Here is a 19,797-nt window from a genome sequence, read left to right as displayed (position 1 = left end):
AATGAATTGGGGCTTGTCTTATGCACAGAGTATACCTCAAAACCCATATTGTGTGTGGAAATATTGGGAGTAGTTTTATACACAGGTCAGCCGTATGCACTGGCAAATATGGTAACCAGGGCTTTTGGCTGAGTTAAGTGTCCCCCAGATTCCCTTCTCTTTTTTTTTTTTTTTTTTTTTTTAAACAAAGGAAGGAAAAACAAATGAATAAAAAATAAATAAATAAATAATCCGTACACCAGATTACTGGCGTCCTCCATTCATCAAAAATTTGTAACAGTTAGACATGAACAGCTGTAGGTTGAAGTCTGGGGGGAAACAACTCCGGGGAAGTGAGTTCCAGAGAGATGCAATTTGGAGAATAAAAGAATTCTGATAGGCAAAAATTCTGCAATATGGCTGTATGACATTGCAGTCATGAACACTATCAGATGTCCGTGTAGCACAAGGGAAAGGATTGAGAGGTGGCACAGTGGATGCAACTTCATCTGAGCATTTGCCATAAAAGTATCTGTAAAATAATGCAAGGGAGGCAACATTCCATCTTACTTGTAGGGGAGGTAATTTATATATAATAGCAGGGTTATTAATAATTCCAGTAGCTTTGTTCTGAATTTTGTCTGGTTGTTTTAGTGCAGCCTCTCCACATCTGTTCCACAAGGGTGAGCAATATTCTAGCAGTGAGCACACATGACTGTTATAAATTATAGCTAACTGCTCATCAGTGAAGAAGTTGTGGACTTTGTTCAATAATCCAAGTTTCTTTGAGGCAGTTTTAGCAAGAGATCTGACATGAGAGGTCCAACTGAGGGCATTGTTAAGTGAAACACTAAGAATTTCAATACTTTTGGAGATGGGAATATTAGGAGCATTGACGGTACTATATGAGTCTGGCAATATCTGTCTATTAGTAAAATGTATATGTTTGGCTTTACAAGCATTAAATGAAACAAGGTTATTTTGGCCCCATTCATTGATCTTAGATAAGTCTTGATTTATGGAGATGGCTGCACTGATTTGAGAGTTAGATATATTAAACCTTATAAATGGATGTTTAAGTGTGAATGAAGTGTGAAGTGTTGAGTCATCTGCATATGAATGGATGGGAATATGGGTGACAGATAAGAGATCATTAATATGAACTAGGAGTAGGGTTGGTGCCAGAACTGATCCTTGCGGCACTCTGGTGCCACACTTATTTTTCTGTTGCTGAGATATGAGGAAAACCGAGGAACAAAAGTCATTAGTCCATAGCAAGGGAGTTTGGATAGCAGGAAACAGTGCCACACTCTGTTGAAACCTTTAGAAATATCAAGGGCTACTGCATGAGGTTCTCCATGTTTGTCAATTGATGGATGGTATGAATCGAGAGATTAAGTATATCAATGGTGGATCTTTCATGGCAGAAAACCATATTGTCTGTCACGGATTAAGTTGTTGGTTTCAAGGTGTTCAACTATGTGCTTATTAATTACAATTTCAAATACAGTCAAGGTGCCTATGGCATGGACTTCTGTGCAACAGTTTTCTATAACACGGCAAGGTGCAGACCCCCCCCAAAATGAACCATGCGCATAAATTACTTATGGCGGGGGCGCGGCAATGTTTGAAATGCCTGGGCAAATTTCCCTGGTGGAGTGCTCCCCTGTTTGTAAACAAAGAAGATAGTGACCACTTCAGCTCCATACTACAGGTGCTTATGAGGAGGTTAAACTTCACCAAATTCATTGTATTAAGTAATGAAACATTAAAGATTCTTTGGGTATTGTGACAAGTTTATTGGTTTGCTCATAAAACCGCTATGAACAGTTTAGTGACGAATCACCTACCTCTGAGCTAAGACGAAGTATAATGCCTCCCATCATCATCAGCGCATATAAAAGAATGATTACTAATGTGTTAAATGTGAGTTTTGTTGACACTTGAGCATACAAACTTTATCAAATAAACTTCTTCAATCAGTGCTTGACCAGGCAGCCTCCTCCATCTTTAATGTTTTGGTCGGTCAGCTGATCTGTGTCTACTTGGCTGAGCTTTTTTCGCTTAATCTGCAGTGTGTGGTATTGCCCAGTAGACACAAGGCTGATCATCCTGTCGTTTTTGTGCTTATTGTTACGTGTAATACATGCATTGACTGATTACTTGATTGTGTGCGTGTGTAAAATGGGGAAAGATGGGGGAGAAGTGGGGTGAAAAGGGGGACTTTGGGCAAACGTCCAGAACCAAATTCCATTTTTCCCATAGGTTTAGTTATTTGTATGGCGTGGTTGTCTGTGGCACGGGTGCGGTCCAGAACCAATTAGCCGTACCTTAGGCGACTTGACAGTAGATATAATGTCTAATCTGTCTATCCATCACTCTCTTTACCTATAGTCAGACACCTTAATCTCAGATAAGGTGGCCATGACCAAATTGCCTCCATATCACCCTGCCTACTGTCATCAGGCTGCCCTTCTTCAATTCTTATCACCCTCATTGATATAATTCTCTGTCCTATCCCTCCACCTCATGCATAGTCTCCTCTTTCCCCACCTGCCCATCACCTCACTCACATGCACTATCCTTTTCACAGTATTCTCATTTATAGTATTGTGATGCCAGGTATGTCAGTATTAAAATATATAAACAACATAAAAAAGAAATTTAAGGTGTAATATTCAAAATGTATCACTAAGGAAGAAGTGCTACAACACCTTCATAGAATACAGCCATTACTCCAACCATCACATTTTCCTCTCATCTCATCTCCCGCCCCCCCCTAGTATTTTAATTATACTGCACTGTACTGTGATACTGTTTCGGTGTGCAGTTTAAGGACCATATTCTGAATGGCACAGGAGGCTTTATAGCTCTTCTTTCTTTGCAGTTGATTTTCATGTTACACCTTAACATTTTTCCTTTGATTATGTTATCATAATATTGACTTTAGTTTACATCATTGTAGTAAAAGAGGACATTGAGATGTAATGTAAATTGCCATGAAGAGAGTGTTTTAAAATCTACACAGCTACCAAGATTAATGGCTATTAGTCAAAAGATTATCTCATCCATTTTATTTTTCTTGTACTAGTTCATGTTCATCATACGTGTACTTCATTAAAGACATCTCGCAAGCACTTCATGCTTATTATTTTGTATACAGAAAAGTATTGTTGTATTGTGTGTCAGTATAAAAAGATTTGAATGATGTGTAATACCTGTATTAGAGTTGATAAGGAAGAGATCCTAGGCTGCCTTCGTGAGCCAACACATTTATGGCATCAAGTCTGACACCCATATTCATGTGAGGTTAGCAGGCCTTGTAGTACTTTTTCTTAGTGATTTATTTGGATTATTGCACATTGATATTCACTTGTATGTCACTGAATATGTCATTCAAATGCAGGTATATGTAGCATACTGTATATAACATGCAGGAGGATACTAACCAACCATGACCAGGAATAAGCCAGCAAGAAAAAGGCGATACAGTTCTTCCTTAGCCAGTAAGAGTACAGGCTTTACCGACATCATCCTTTTAGTTTTTGTCATGGAACCAATTAATATTACAGTGAAAATCCGTGAGGACCCCGGCACTGAGCCTGACCACACCATTGGGGTAAAGCTGTTTGCCTCACAGTCCCGTCTCGATTACATGGGTACCAGCGTCCTCATGGGTCGAGTGTCGTCCTTTGGCGTCACGCTGAGGGATGAATGGAAACTGAAGCAGTGTGCCAGCGGTGATGATGATGCTACACGAAGGTACTCCTTTTTTTTTTTTTTTTTTACTGTATACATGTGAGGCTGCGCGTGTGAGTTTGTACCAAGTGCCACCCAAGCCAATCATGCGTTTTCATGTTATATCACTATTTTGACCCTTCTTTTATATCCCAGGCATGTTGTTTGATACAATTTTGAACTAGACATAAAGTTGAAAGTCCTCAAAAATACAACACTGATATCCATTTGTGAGGTGAGGGTGGGTGACAGACCGCCAGTGCGGGGGAGTTTGTACCAAGTGACACCGGCATGGTGAGTCACCGCCAGTCCACTTGCTATACATTGTTATCTATTGTTATCATCTAACAGTCATTAAGAATATAATTTTACTTTATGTACCATGTTATTAAGTAAATTTTGCCAATGCTCTGACATGTTAAATAAGGTCAATATTGTTTCTCATTAACCCATAAACTCTTGTGGCTATGTGCTATTTTCAGCATTTCCAGTGCATGCTGTTGGTGGTACTGCGAAGGCCCAGTTTTGCCTCGCACGTCATTCTCTGCAGACAAAAGATATGCCAAGTAACTTTTCCTTGCACTTTTTCTGTGCAATATATTATGCTGTAATTTGATGTGTTTATGTCCAGTAACAGCTATGTACTGAATGGTTTTGTGATGATGAACTCTGAGTGAAAATTCTGTCACACTTGGAAAACTGGTGTTTTCTCTTGCACTAATTGGTTTATCAGAAATCTGTTTATATATTCATAATCTGCATCCTTTCCTCTTTATTATGGCTTTTAATGGAGTCTCTAGCATTATTAATAACAGAGTTATACTTCATTGACATTGTATACTAAAAATCACCAATTTTCGACATTTTGAAAAAAATATAATTTTGTACATGTGTGTATATTATTCTCAATGATTAACAAGATGGGCATATTCGGCAAACGTTATCCTTCATTTTGGTCTTTGAATGAAGTCTCTAGCTTTGAAAACAACGGAGTTATGATCGTTTCAATATTCGCAAACTTTAAATGCGATTTCTGGCTTTAAAAAAAAATGTCGCTTGGTACAAACTCGCACGCGCGGCTTCGTATATATATATATCTATCTGTCCATCTATCTATCTATATATCTATCTATTGCCAGATGCCATAATCCCGTAAGGGGTGGCCATTTGACTTTGAGTTAGTTGTTTTACGAGGAGGGGCACTAACCCTCCACCAACCCACTTCTTGACACGTAGGGAGCATGTGTGGTTTGGTTATGTGGTTACCACCCAGCGTTGTAAATGGTTTTTTGGCTTACAGGAAACCATTAGTCTTGTCACTCAATGTTAAGCCACCTGTAAAGGAAAGAAAATCAATAAGAAATGACAGGAGAGATGGAAGAAATAGGAAGAGAGGAGGGCAGGCACAGAAAAAGAATGATAAAGGCTAAGGAAGGAGTAGGCAGCACTACATCATATATATATATATATATATATATATATATATATATATATATATATATAAACAAACATACATACAGCTACTGCAAATTGATGCAGGACCTCGCCCCACAAGGTATTAAAAAAAACAGAAATCATAGTATATCACAATATTTTTTCATGAAATGCCATTCATTAATATGAAATCATGTATCCCTTGTTTTTCAGGACCAGTTGGATGCATTTTGGCATGCAATCACTTAGATCTCTAAAGTAATCGAAGGACTTTTCTTTGCACCAAACATTTGTCAGTTCAGTCTTGAGGTTGTCCAGATTGGGTTTTTTCTTCTCTCCCATGATTTTCTTCATCTTTGCCCAGCAATTTTCTATTGGATTTAGATCTGGACTATTGCCAGGCCAGTCGAGGACCTCAGGCTGATTATCATGAAGCCATTTTGTCACCTTTCTTGACTTGTGACATGGAGCTGAATCGTGCATGAAAAAGTCGCATCCATGTATAGCAAAAAAGTTTAACAAATGATCTTTTGGAACTTGAATGTACCGGCCACCATTCATCATCAAATTCTTAGGAAGAAAGTAGGGGCCTCCCCTTCCCATTTCACCTGAGAAACACCCTCATACTGCTACTGATTGTGGGTGCTTAACAGTTGGCACCTTGTAAGCAGGGTCATATCGACTACAGGAGGCAGGGCGACAAACCTTGGCTCGACGTACCTGGAACCCTTGAAATGTGTTTTCATCGGAAAACATAACTTTTCTTCACTCAACTGATGTTCAGTGTGCATACTTCTTGGCAAACTGAATGCACTGCTTCTTCACATGGTCAGTGAGAAGCAGTTTCTTGGCTGCAGTGCGGCTTGGGAAACCCAGCTCCTTCTGCAAACGGTGTTGGATAGTTCGAATTGAGACTTCTTGTAACAGCTGGGGATGCATTCTCTTCAATTCTGCTGCTGTCAGTTGAGGATTCTTGATTACTTCCCTCTTCAGAAGCGTATCTGTACCTCTGGAAGTTGTCCACTTCTTTCCACCGCCATGCTTGTGCTCTGGTATGACATCAGGTGGCAGGCTGCGTGTTGCAGCAAGAATCTTCTTGACGGTTGACTTTGCGCGTCCGGTACATTCATAAATCGTGTTGATAGAGACATTATCCTGCCTCCATGCAATGTTACGGACCCTCTCATCCCGTGAACAGTACTTTCCAGGCATGACAAATCTAGGAAAATAACAGGGCAAACAGTAATGCATACGAAAAAAGAGGGAGGTGCTCTGGGCAAGCACTGACGTGCTGAATGTTTCACCACCTCCCGCCAACATCAGAGGAGTTGCCAGTTACTTCTTGCCCCCAAAATTTACTTGGTAGAGGTGGAAACACAAAGCAAAGACAGACAACTCTCCCATATCAGTTCTGTGTGTAGGTCCTGAGTCAATTTGCAGTGGGTGTATACAGTATATATACAGTATGTATATACTGTATATGCTGATTACACCCACAAGGAAGAAAGGTTGCTGGCTCCTTGAAAGCAGTGATTACTGGGAAGTGAGCATGGAAGTGAAAAAGTTACTACATGACAGTATTGTGATACCAACTCTAACGTATGGAAGTGAAGCTTGGACGTTGTTGGAAGGACACAAGTCAAGAGTGAGAGCAGTGGAAATGAGTTATTTAAGAAGAGCCTGTGGAGGTACATGGAGAGACAGGCTGACAAATAAGGATATAAGGGAGTGTTGTGGTGTGGATGTGGATGTGATAGGAAGCGTTAGGAGGAACACTGAGGTGGTTTGGCCATGTGGAGTGGATGGAGGGTGAGAGACTGATGAGGAGAGTGTATGTGAGTGAGGTGGAGGGGGGGAGAGGGAGGGGGAGGCCGAGGATGAGATGGAGGGATGGGGTGGAGAGTTATATGAGAGAGGGGGGTGTGAGTGGGGAGCAGGGCAGTGAAATGGTGGGGGACAGGGCGACTGGAGGCGATTTGTTTGTGGCCACCCCATACATGATTGAGGCGTCTGGCAATAGATATATTGGAATGTGAAACAACTGAACTCACCGGCCTCACACTTCCAAGTGAGCGGGCTCCGCCTGCATATCGCAAGACCCTTCCGATGACGTCACCACTCAGAACGTAACAAGTGTGTGCGCACACACACACTAACAGCAATATGCACTAACACTCTTGTCCTCTCTTCTTAATTTGATGAAAGATCCCAAGGACAAAACTGAATGGATTATTGGCGTCCTATACACACTATGTATCCAATACACAAACTTTTGTTTAAGTACCATTAAGACCCAGTCTGTAACCACATACAGATATGTGGTGTCCCTTGAAGTATTATAATCCTTCTAGTCCTGACTGACTGCTGCACATAGTTGCTCGGTCGAGGCATCTTTCTTGGTGAGACATTCAGCCAGTTGTTGTGATGTATCCACCCAAGACACTTCATCAATCTCCCCTCGCTCCAACATGTCTTGTAATACAGCAATATCAATGCGCAATCATCTGTCTTCTGCACTCCTACAGGAGTAATGGGCGTCCACCAGACTCTTGTTATTGACGAAACACTTGATCTTGAAATCTCCACATCCAGGAACCTCACGCAATATGTTGGCGAGATATACAGCAGTTTCAGCACATTCAAGCAGCGCCAACGTTTCAGCAGATAAAGTAGATTTGACGACCCGCCTAATCTTTCCTGTCTGCCAGAATAAGGGACATCTCACCTCACTAGCATCTCGTAGGAAGATCATAAAGCCTCACTGAGACCCAGTGCGTACAAGGTTGGCAAAAGAGGCATCAGAAAAGCACTCTGTATAACATTCATCGAGTGGCCCCATTCGTGGAATGTATAGCTTCATGTTGTCAGTCTTCACCCTTGCGATCACCTAGTTGATCCTAAGCAAATCTGCTACGGTAGCTTGGTTGCTAGTCATACTCAACTCACACACATCAAAGGCAATATCTGGTCGAGTGTGTGTGGCAGTCCAATTGAGTTGCCCAATTAATGCTCGGTACTCGGTTTTCTCAGACTCAGACAGCTCTCCTGATTTTACTGCTGCATGATGTCTGTTCAGTGTGACTGGTTTCAAAGATGAAGCGTACTGAAACTGGTCAAGGGTTATGCTGCCATTGCTGTTGAAGACAGCATTTAGACCAACGTATTTGAAAGCTTTTGATTCCGAACTGCCGATGAGGAATACAGAGTATTTAGCTCAAACAGTTTATCACTTGCTGCTCGAACTCACGTGTACCAGCCCAAAGGAAATCATCGACATAAATGCATATACAGTAATCACTCCAATATCCGGATCAATAGAGCCATCGGTAGGTTCGGATATTGGTTTTGTCCGGATATTGGGCCCCAGCTTATGGACTTGTACTTACGGACCCTAACACAGAGAAACACCTATACAACTCCCTCCGGACATGCATAGCACCTATTTAACACCCAAATCACACCAATAAGGCACATAAATGACTGAAATAAATGCAATAGACACATAAAATGTGGGTTTAGAAGTATGTTCATACATTAATAAACATTCTGGTACTTATGGACTCTAACCGAACCTAACCTAACCGAACCTAACCGAACTCTGAAAAACACATTCCTACTGCACATGCATGAGGTAAGTTTAGTATGGAAAGAAGTACAGTATGACACTTTCTGGTAAGTATAGTATGGGAAAAAATACAATATGAAACATTCTGGTAAATATAGTATGGAAAATAGTACAACATGAAACATTTTGGCTACTTACAGCAAGTCCCTGGCCACCTCGATGAATAACCGCCTCCTCTCGGACTCTGACAGTAAGAACGATTTCCTGAAGCACTTGCACTACACTCTTCCTGAAGTCTTGCACTGAACTTAGTCACTAACACACAGAAGTCCGTTCTTTTCACAGTGTTCACTTTAGTCCAAATAATGTTCCATTAAATTTAAGTGTTGCACATTAACTTTTCCCAAGTTTTTTAAGTTTCCAAAGCCAAAACAAAGAAGGTTAGTTACGTTAAATTTCTTTTCTACTTAGTCTTTCTCCCAACTTGAAAACCTTAACACAACACAATCGCTTTTTTCACTGCACAACACTCAAAATTCCCGTGTGGTCTAGTGAGAAGTTCTTGCTGTTTATTCACTGTCAGAGCCCGAGTATCACTGGCAGGCGTCCAAGGGGTGCATCGGTGGGTAGTGGTGATGGCGTACCGACTACAGAAGACTCTGAAGACAGCCGCAAACTCACGTCGAGCGGTGACTCCACTGTAGCTGATGTGCTGGGCTGTGGCTCGGAGCATGAGGGCCTGTCTTGGGGAGGCAACGGAGTGGAACCAGGGCTTGGCACAGCGGGGTCACGGGCCTGAAAAAACTGTCAATCGTTGACTGACGCAAGGACCGACGATTCTGGCGATTGATGATGCGCTGCCGGAGCACGCACTTCCTCCACGAGTCCCAAGGGCCCCATCTCCCTGTCGCAGTCCGGGTGTTCCAGGTAGTCTAGGACGAACTCTAGATGTTCCCCCGGAGTGCGCTCAGCTTGGGGATGGCTGGAGTAGTGTCCTGCTGGGCGGAGTCTGCATCATCATCGCCTTCGTCGTCGGAATCTTCAAGTTCGGGACTGACACCAGCAACCGAAGACGCGATCTCGATATCAGACAACGTCTGATACCCAGGATCGCCCTCGTCGTCGTCCAACCACTCACGAACATCGTCCACATCAACATCGTCGCCGTGCGTACATGGCCGTGCATGGAAGTCATCCACGTCAAACCCTAGGAAATCGTACTCCACATCTGTTCCGAGAAGCAGACGAGACCAACCATTTTCAAGAGTTTTCACAGGGACTTCCTTCCATGCACTAGCCCAGTTGTACAGCGCAGACTTGATGTTGTAGCGGCGAAGGTTTTCCAAAGTCCGCTTGCCTCGAGTGTCACGTCCTTCCCTGCGCTCGTCCTCGGGTCCTCGAGAACCACCATCACCTCGTCCAGGAACTTCCGACGGTACAGGCGCTTTGTTGCCACGATCACTCCTTGGTCCATTGGTTGAATGAGAGCAGTCGTATTAGGTGGCAGAAACATGCACCTAATACGGCCATTCTCAGCAACCAAGTCCTTGTCGCACGGGTGGGCAGGTGCATTGTCGAGGAGAAGGAGAGCCTTTACCTGGTCGCGAGGAATTCCCAGTGTCTTCGTCTGGTAATGTATGACCTCCTTGACGAAGTGATGGTGAAACCAGTCTTTGAAAATCACAGCTGTGAACCATGCTTTCAAAGAATGGTACCATACGACAGGAAGGACATCCATCACCCCACGAAGGCACCGAGGCTGCTTTGCACGGCCAACAATAACGGGCTTAAGCCGGTGCATGCCGTTAGCATTGGCACAACACAAAGCAGATATCCGTTCCTTAGAAAGCTTGCGGCCAGGTACACGCTTCTCCGTCTCATCGGCGAGAGTGTTCGTTGGCACCCGAGCGATAGAATAGGCCAGATTCGTCAGCGTAATAGACTTGACCGAGAGTGAGTACCTCCCTGTGGATCAAGCCATTCAAATTGTGCCGAAACTCGTCCACTCCATCAACGCTATCGTCCAATGCTTCGCCATGTGCTTTACGGTTAGTAAGGCCATGTCGCAACTTGAACGCGAAGAGCCAACCCTCGGATGCCTTGAAGTCTAGGGCGTCGTGAAGCCTTGCAAACTTCTCAGCAGCAGCCTTCAGCTCCGTTCCACGTACCATCACACCAGCTGCACGTTGCTGTCGATACCAAATCAACGTGGAGCGGTCGATCTCTGCATACTTGGGAGTAAACATAACCTTCCTCTCCACGTTGCGTTTGCTTCGACGAGAAGTCAGCCGTGTGCATGAGCTTGTCTCGGGAACGCTTGATATCAAACAAAGTCGACCGGGCCAGGTTGAACTCGCGGAGAATGCGAGAGGAAGACCAACCCGCATCAACCTTCTCCAATATCTCCCGTTTCTTCTCCAGAGTCAACACCACTCTCTTCCTTTTCTCAGGAGGCGGGGCCATCATCACACACACTAAGAGTAGGGCAGAGAGCAGCAGGAGGCCTTGCAGCAAGTACGGCACCACCACAAAAGCGAGCACGTGGGCAGCCATGACGAAGAGCGTAGGTCTTGTCGCGGTGAGAGACAGGCGGGAAGTGGGGAGGATGCAGCGGCGCTCTATCGGACGTCGGAGGAATGACGAACCAAAACAATGCTCAGCGCGACGCGCGGCAAGTTCAAATTACGGACGGCAAAAAATCGATTTTTTTTCCAATTTTTTTGGATTTTCGGACCATTTTGGGAATGTTTGATCCCAGGACGATAAGGTTCGGTTAGTGGGGATGTTCGGTTATTGGGCGTCCGGATATTAGAGGGATTACTGTAATGCCTTCGATCTTGCCACTATTACTCCAAAAGAACAGTGCTGAATCCAGTGATGACACTTTAGCTCTGAGACCCAACAACTGATCTTTAACGCGCAGGTACCAATGCCTAGCAACATCACAAAGGCCGTAAACCGTTTTCCTTAGTCTCCACAGCTTACCATTTGCATATTCAGGCGGAGGACCTAAATGAACAACTTGCTCAATGTCGTTACCTTGCAGATAAGCAGCTTTCACATCCATAGCATGGGAATCCCATTGGCTGGTGGAGGCAAAAGAAAGTGGCAAATGCACAGCCTCTTTTGAGCATGTAGGAGAGTCTTTCCGGAGATCCACTGTGTCTTCCTCAAATCCTCTGGCGACTAAACGGGCTTTAACAATAGGCTTTTCATTTTTTATTTTTTCCGTCACGACCCATCGAACTGTTTTGGCATCTTTCCCAACATCATCTACTTTCTCATACACGTGATTAGTCTGCCAGTTTGTAATTTCTTTTTCCTTTGCGCTTAATACGTCCTTAGAGTTGAAGAGAACAAGCATCTCTGCTTCATCATCAGTTACTTCCCATGTTCTAAAATCATTTTGCAGATCCACCCAATCAATATTGCCATCAGAGTCCCTCTTCAAATTGTAGCACTGTTTGTACTTTCCAGTGGCTTTACCCGCCCGACTCACAATCCTTCCAGTCACCAACTCTCCAGTTTCTGAATGTATTCCCTTTTACGCTGACCAACAGAAACCTTGGGAGGCTCCTTAACCGGAAGAGAAACTGTGGGAGGCTGATCATTCAGAATTGCACCATTTTCCGACTCATCATCCGGTGGATAGTCATTCATTACTTGCGAAGAATCGTCATTAGTCTTCTCTTGGGCTACACTGTTCTTCTCATAACTACTGATGCCATCTCCAACTGCAGTATTTCGTTCTGGAGCACGTGCTAGACGACACACGTGCACTTGCATGTAGACACCACCTTGTGTCACCAGAATTTGTTTTCCATCTCTGCCTGCTATGATTCCAGGACCATGCCATTCATGACTGTTATTTCTTTTGTAGAAGACCTCATCTTCATTTTATATGTCGTTTCAGTCACTTGAACGAATGTTGTGCCGCAGAGCCCTAGCCAAACGTTCACCCGATTTAGTCTTTATAAACTCTTGTCTTGCTAAATGAAGAGCGTTCAAATTGTCCCTCACAATTTTTGGTGGTGATGTAGGTTCCAAGGCTGGAGGATCGTTTACATACACATTAGGCAGGCCAGAGTTTTGACCAAAAACAAGTTGGTTAGGAGAAAAACCTGCATAGTTGGTGAGAGCATTTCTTGCCAATACTGCCCAAGCCAAGACCACATCCAAGTCACACTGGCTATCAGCCATTATCATCCAAACAATGTCACCTGTGACTGCATTTTTGACGCTCACATACTCCGTTGCTCCATGGACTCGCTGCAGATGTCGTCATGATCTTGATATTAACCAATTAACCGCGGGGCGTCACTTTCGTGACGCTTGGGAGCAAGGGATCATACCGCGGGGTGTCGCTTTTGTGATTCTGTGTTATTTTGAATTCACCCGGGCTTCCAAGTGGGGGCTTGTATCATCTATCAGTACTGCCAATGTCCAACACTAGTCAGCATTCCTAATCTCATCTGTACTCCCATCCATTGTTGACAATTTAGCCATTTCTCCCCGTTCTTGACTCCCCTCCCTACCCCCCCACCATTACCCTATCCTCTCACCTGCCCGGCCGTGCTACGCTAAGTAAATCTTCCCTGGAATTTTTCACTGATTTCATCCATTGAAATAAGCCCTATGCCCTATTCTTATACCAAATAATATATACAAGAAAGAAATAAGGTAAGTGAGAGTGCCATACACCTGGAATTGGCTAATTATCACCTGACAACATCTCACGTGCACTCGTTCGCTAATTTTCGCTGTTTTTTTCCCCTTGAAGTATGCCATATAATCTATTTTCGTAATAAATATACATATAAGGAGGGAAGGGAGAAGCCTAAGTGATATTTACATTCACCTGGAACTACCTAATTTATAATGTATTGTCTAGATTTCCTGCCAATCATTTCAGTGAAAAACATAGCTGTTTCAAGAGCTACGTTGGTAGTACTGAATATCCCCTAAGTAGGCCTCTACCCGGGCCGGCCCTCTTTTATCAGTTCTCTCTCATCTTCCAAAGAGGAGGTACGCGTCAGTTCCTCTTGCTGACTTCAGGGCCTTTTTCTCCCCCATGCAAAGGGCCCTGTGACCTTTACCCCCTACTAAACCTCGTGTGGAAAGAGGTAAAGGGCTGACAATTGATAAAAGAGTGACTACGATCTTTCTATTGAGTAAAACAGTGCAAGTGGAATTGTAAATAATGTGTAAATAATGTGTAAACAGCAAGTGAAAGTAATGAATGTAAATATACGTGAACAATGGAAAATAGTTTTATAAGTTACTTCAAGTGACAGTGCATAACACAGTGTAAATAAAATAGAAATGTAAATACTGTAACGTAAATAAAATAGAGAACGTAAATAGAAATGTAAATGAGTAGTATTATAAGAATACGAGTATATACCCTAGGAGTAATGAAAGTGAAAGTTTCACTCTAGCATGTCTGAATACTATGAGTTATGAGAGTGAAGATGAAAGTGACATTCACTCTCAATGCTAGTATACAGGACGAGAAAGTGAATGCTACGTATTTTACTGAAAGAAATTGAATCCCTACACTGACAATAAACTAATACTACTGAAGGAAACTTATGGATAAAGACTGTAGATATATATAAGTGTTATATAGTAATAGAAATATAAAGTGTGAGGGGTTTTATGAATAATAAATGACAGAGTACCAAGAGCGAACTAGCGCAAGTGCGACGGTCAGATGTGCTCATAATTTTCATTGCTTTCACAGTGTTTTTTTTTTTGGAGTATGGATCCCAAACTACTTGAAAATCATATAGTAGTGTTTATAGTGTTAATATCTGGCTGTGGTAATCATATTACGGGTTGTCGGGAAGTGTAAAGTGGAGACTTCGTTACCCAACTTCAGAGGTCTCCACAAGTCCTACTGTAACTGACGAAGGCTCAACAAACATTCCAGGAGAAAGCTGAAGGTATGTGCCATAAGCATATATAATTTTAATATTCTAGGACTAATAACTGATTTTTGGCAAATATTTTTAGAGAGTCTGTTGGAGCCCGAATAACCCCGCGGCACACGCAAAACATTGGTAAACATGCCCGCGGTGTAGGGGTTAAAGGCCTCTCCCAATGCTCGCATTTCAGCATTGTTGAATTCACATCCATTATCTGTAAGAATTTTTCCCAGTGCGCCAAACAGAACAATCCAACTTTGAAATACTCCTTTTATAATGGTGGTCGCACGTTTGTCCACAATTACTATCGCAGAGCAGTACTTGGTCGCCAGATCAACAAGGACTAAGAAATAATGCCTTCTCCAAGCTTTCAAATCCATAGCTATGGTTTCATTAAACTTAGATGCCATGGGCAAACTGACTACGGGTCGGGGCTTAGCGCTCTTGTACCTACAGCAGACTGTACGTGCATGAGATACATCCTTGATAGCTTGCTCCAGTTCTGAACTTTTAATTCCAGCATCTGTAATAAATCTGATTAGTTTAGCCAACGTTGGGTGTCCAAATTGCCTGTGAAGCTTCGAATTCATTTTGTCTACATCACCCCCAAGAGATGCCAGTGCGATCGTTTCACAAAACTCTCGACCTAGTCACAAAGAAATTGGAAACAAGTAAGGGCCTGAAGAGGAGGACTTCAAATTAAAGATAGTTTAACAGATTTTGACCTGGTCACTCTCAAAATTAATCACCATTTTTGCTTTTTTCATGGAATGTTTGCTCAGCAGCGAGGGAATATTGGACCTCACCACATCAGTCACAATGGTTGCACACATATTTCCAATGTAGCAGGACAGAGTAACACGTTTGAGGGAAGAAACTGTGACACCATCAGCGAAAGTAAACATTGAGGATGACTTTTCTTCTTTTATAGCATCACATTTGTAATCACTGAGCTCACTTAGATAGCAATTGATCCATTCAATCCCACATACAGTTGTAGAACACCCTGTGTCTAGAACAGCACATCCTTTAGATTCTTCTACTAGCGTCTGTAATTTACCTCTACTAGTGGTATCATCCGCATAAATAATGACAGGTGCACTGTTTCATAATTTTCTTCTCGACTGCCTTTATTTTCATATGCATCCGGACAGTCACGTGCCCAATGAAATTGAGAGTCACATACTAAACACCTCGACACCTTACCATCAGGCCCGAGTGGGTTCTGCCTCCTGCCGGTGGATGAACATTGGGAAATTCTAGCAGACACAGTTGAACGGCCATCGCCACGACCTCGATCACGTACTGCACCATCCCGAAACCTTGTCCATCCTCATCAAGTACCCCTAACGTAAAACATTTCCTCACCCCCGACTTCGTCACTCCAAAAAGCTGGTTCACTCTTCACCTCACTGGCAGACACCAATGCATCGTTCTGCCTGCAAATTTCCCCAGCAAAAATACGATTCAGGGCAGATTTCATATTTTCGTAAGTTACCTCAGTTATTGCAGACATCACTAGTTGTTGTTCACTATCTGAAAGTTTGCATGAAGCCAGAAGCATAAAAGCCATCACAGAATTCGGTAGTTGCATGTCCTGCTTTGTAAATTTAAGATAAACATGCTCGAATTCTGCCACGAACTTACGATTGTTCCTATCACCAGGTCTTCTGAAGTTGTACAATTCATGAAAAGCTGCAAACTGCCGACGTCCTTTGTCCATGAGAAATAAACCGTCTAATTCGTTCAACAAGGTCTGAACACCATTATCTTCTTTCAGATCAGCAGCTTCAATTTCTGAAGGTGCCACCCTTGCTCTTCCTGACAATGAAAGGTGAATGGCTAGAGTTTGCGTCTCTTTCGGTAAGTCCGTCAGTTCGCACCAAATGTCGATGTCCTTCTTCCAACTCTCATAGGCAGAATCATTTTCAAGTTTTGGAGGCCACTTAGTAAAGCACGATGCCATTATGCTCGAACTACGCTCTGCTACCAGTATTGGAATGCAAAACAACCGAACTCACTGGCCTCACACTTCCAAGTGAGCGGGCTTCACCTGCATACTGCAAGACCCTTCCGATGACGTCACCACTCGGAATGTAACAAGTGCGTGCGCGCACACACACTAACAGCAATATGCACTAACAGATAGATAGATAGATAGATATAGATAGATAGATAGATAAATAAATAGATAGATATAGATATATACAGGTGTACCTCAGTTGAACAATGAAATTGGTTAATTAAAAACCCATTGTTAGGGGAGGTATCATGTCTCAGGGTAGATTAAACATGTAAATTTTAGAGGTGTGTTTTTTGAGCCTCAGGTTTCCCTCCCCAACCAAGTCCTAAACCCACCAGATTAGTCCAAAAACAAGTTTAAAGACAATCTAAATGGCCTAACAGCTGTAGAAGAAACTAACCTAAACCTAACACCTGTAAATAACTCACTAAAACCAACAAATAAAATCTGAAAATCATCAAATATAAGTCTGGAAAAAATCGTACTTAGTAAACTGTACCCCAAAATGACAATGTTCACCCCACCTATGGCTAAAATACATTAATCTAAGTCTAAAAACAGTTTATAGATCAACCTAAACACACAATTGTAGTCTAAAATAACATCAAAAGTGATTTTTTAACAATCAAAACCCATCGTTAAACCGGGGTTTGGCCATCATTAGGCTGGGTATGATGGCATTTCTAGCTCCATCGTTAGGCGGAGTATGGTGATATTTCTTCCCCCATCGCTATGCCTGGGTATCGCATCTAGAGATATTGTATATCAAGGTATATACATTTATATATACACCAGGGTCCCAATTAGCGCATGGTCAAATAGTGCGAGCTGTCTCTCAATATCCATAACGTCTCAAATTAACAATGCTGGTGAAGCCACCTCAGTAGCAGATGTGATTACTGCAGTGTCTATTGAGGATGCATTACAGGAGGTGAGACAAGAGGAGGTTACATCAATGCCAGCAACACCAGAAACACCAGGAGAGCTCTCCTGAATGCAGATCAGCCGAATGTTGGTTGCTGCAGACACCTTAACCCTTTGGCTGCAGCTCAGTAAAGAGAAATGGGGGAAAAAATGATGTGTTTTCAACTCGTGTTTTATCCCACTTATCCTTAATCTTAAGAGCTAACATTCTTGTCAGACAAACTTCAGTCTTTCTACTGTCATTTGCAACAAACTGCATGTCCATATGCACTCCAAGCCCGGAGAATGATCTGAGAGAATACAAGGTGTGTTTTGATCGTCTGGTGCCAGAAAGACCTCAGAGGGGTGGATATTTGTACCAAACCACAAGATTTTTTTCCCGTACAAATTAGGATTACTGCCACGTTACCTCATCACAATAATTACAATAATAATAATAAAAAAAAAATCTAGCCAGTCTCGTATGGTTTTATTACGATATTCCAGTGTTTATGCTAGACTTTAGCGAAACTAACGATAAGAGGAAAATCATTACAAACTTAATAAGACTTCATGAATGACTTTTATTACCACTTACCTTTTATAAAACTTATTGATATAATGTCAAGAGTTATTTAATAGAATAGCTGCACAGTTTGCATCCGCAAGACTGTTTGCTTGCAAATGCTCTTAGCATATGACTTCTTTGATTATAGCAAAAATATCACTAAATCACTTTTATTTTATCACAGTGATTGATAGTATAATATAAAATAACACTTTCAACCATTCTAGTATGATATAAGTGCGATTTGTGTGCTTATTGCTTCGTATTATTTACAAGAAAGAGAGAGGGGGAGGAGGGCCTTTGGTTCCTTCTTCCTCGCATAAAAAAAAACAAAAAAAAAGGTTTAGACCAGCTCATCAAGGGTGTGTGTACATGTGTGCATATATGTACGTAACTATTATTTTGTTCTAGGGTAATTGTCAGTGTTTAAAAGTTTAACCCCTAAAGTTGGAGTCACTCATCCACCAAATGAATTTTTCCCCATAAGTTATGTGTTTCAATTAGTGCGATATCAAATAGCATGTGCTCGCACATCCACCATAAAGGCGCATTAATTGGGACCAAGGTGTATATATATATATATATATATATATATATATATATATATCTTTTTATCTATCTATCTATATACCTATATATATATATTATATATTTATATATATATTGTTACGGTGGCGCCAGCCCGGGGCTATTACAAAAAAGACAACAAGTCAGCCTTAGATGATCGGCCTCCACTGCGTTGCAAAAAATAACGCAGACCCCGGCACTGACACTCCGCAAACTAGAGAAAAACTGCGCAACGGAAAAGTACTTACTTAAGAACGCAACACTCTGTACTTTGATAATAAAACGGAACAGCCTACCTATAGAGCTAGCCTACTATCGTCACTACCGGAAGTAATACCGCCCGAGACAGCCTACAGGAACACCTCCCACTTACTTCCGGTGGTGACGACTTTCTACTTAACCCGTGTCCAAGGGGGAACGCAGTTAGTAGCTCACGATGGTTCTCACTAGCCTTGTGCAAAGAGATGGGATTAACTGTGTAGGGGTTAGGGGTGTGTGTGTATGTACGTGTGTTGGGGAACGTTAACAAAGGCAGCGAGAGGACCACGGTGAGCCAAACTGGCCCTCCAAAGACAACACGGTTACAAAAACAAAATAAAATAACTACTTTCCTCAGTCAACAAACAAATGAGTAAAAATAAACTTAAACAAAAACGCCAGCTCGGCATAAAAATGACTGGGGAGAGAGAGAGAGTGTACAAGCACCCGATACTAAAGCTGGCTGGGAAGAGACTGCCTCTGATCAAGGCTCGCGCACGGCCAAGCGCGAACGCCTAATCAAATTAATTAATAAGAACTTATATTCGTGCCCCTCTCTCTCTCTACAATAAACTGGTACTTCTAATGCAAGCAAAACATTATTAAATATACTGGTAGCTCACACAAGACAATCAAAATAATCAAATGCATACTCAGCATGGTATGAAATAAAACTGCCCTCAGTGGCGAGAACGAAAGAAACAAAAGAATTTGTAGCACTCGCTAATATAAACTCCGTGAATGACGCGGATACATACTGCATAATCCCCCTAGCCCAGCTGTAACGGCTGCACCCGTGGGAACGGAAAGGCGGACAACGTAACACGCCCTTCCC

At 42.4% G+C, this 19,797-nt stretch overlaps 1 protein-coding gene across 1 annotated transcript in view; it reads left to right on the top strand.

The window, feature by feature from the left end:
• The window catches only part of tweek (transmembrane protein KIAA1109 homolog tweek), an 839,779-nt gene that overhangs the window by 691,552 nt on the left and 128,430 nt on the right, over positions 1–19,797 (top strand). The window contains 1 exon segment of the mRNA XM_080283669.1: positions 3,552–3,741. Within this exon segment, the coding sequence (XP_080139795.1) occupies positions 3,552–3,741 (190 nt within the window).

Source organism: Coenobita brevimanus, chromosome 98, assembly GCF_032717465.1.
Source record: "Coenobita brevimanus isolate Jiangsu-jjx chromosome 98, ASM3271746v2, whole genome shotgun sequence".
Taxonomy (NCBI): domain Eukaryota; kingdom Metazoa; phylum Arthropoda; class Malacostraca; order Decapoda; family Coenobitidae; genus Coenobita; species Coenobita brevimanus.
This window is presented reverse-complemented; position numbering and strand designations above follow the sequence as displayed.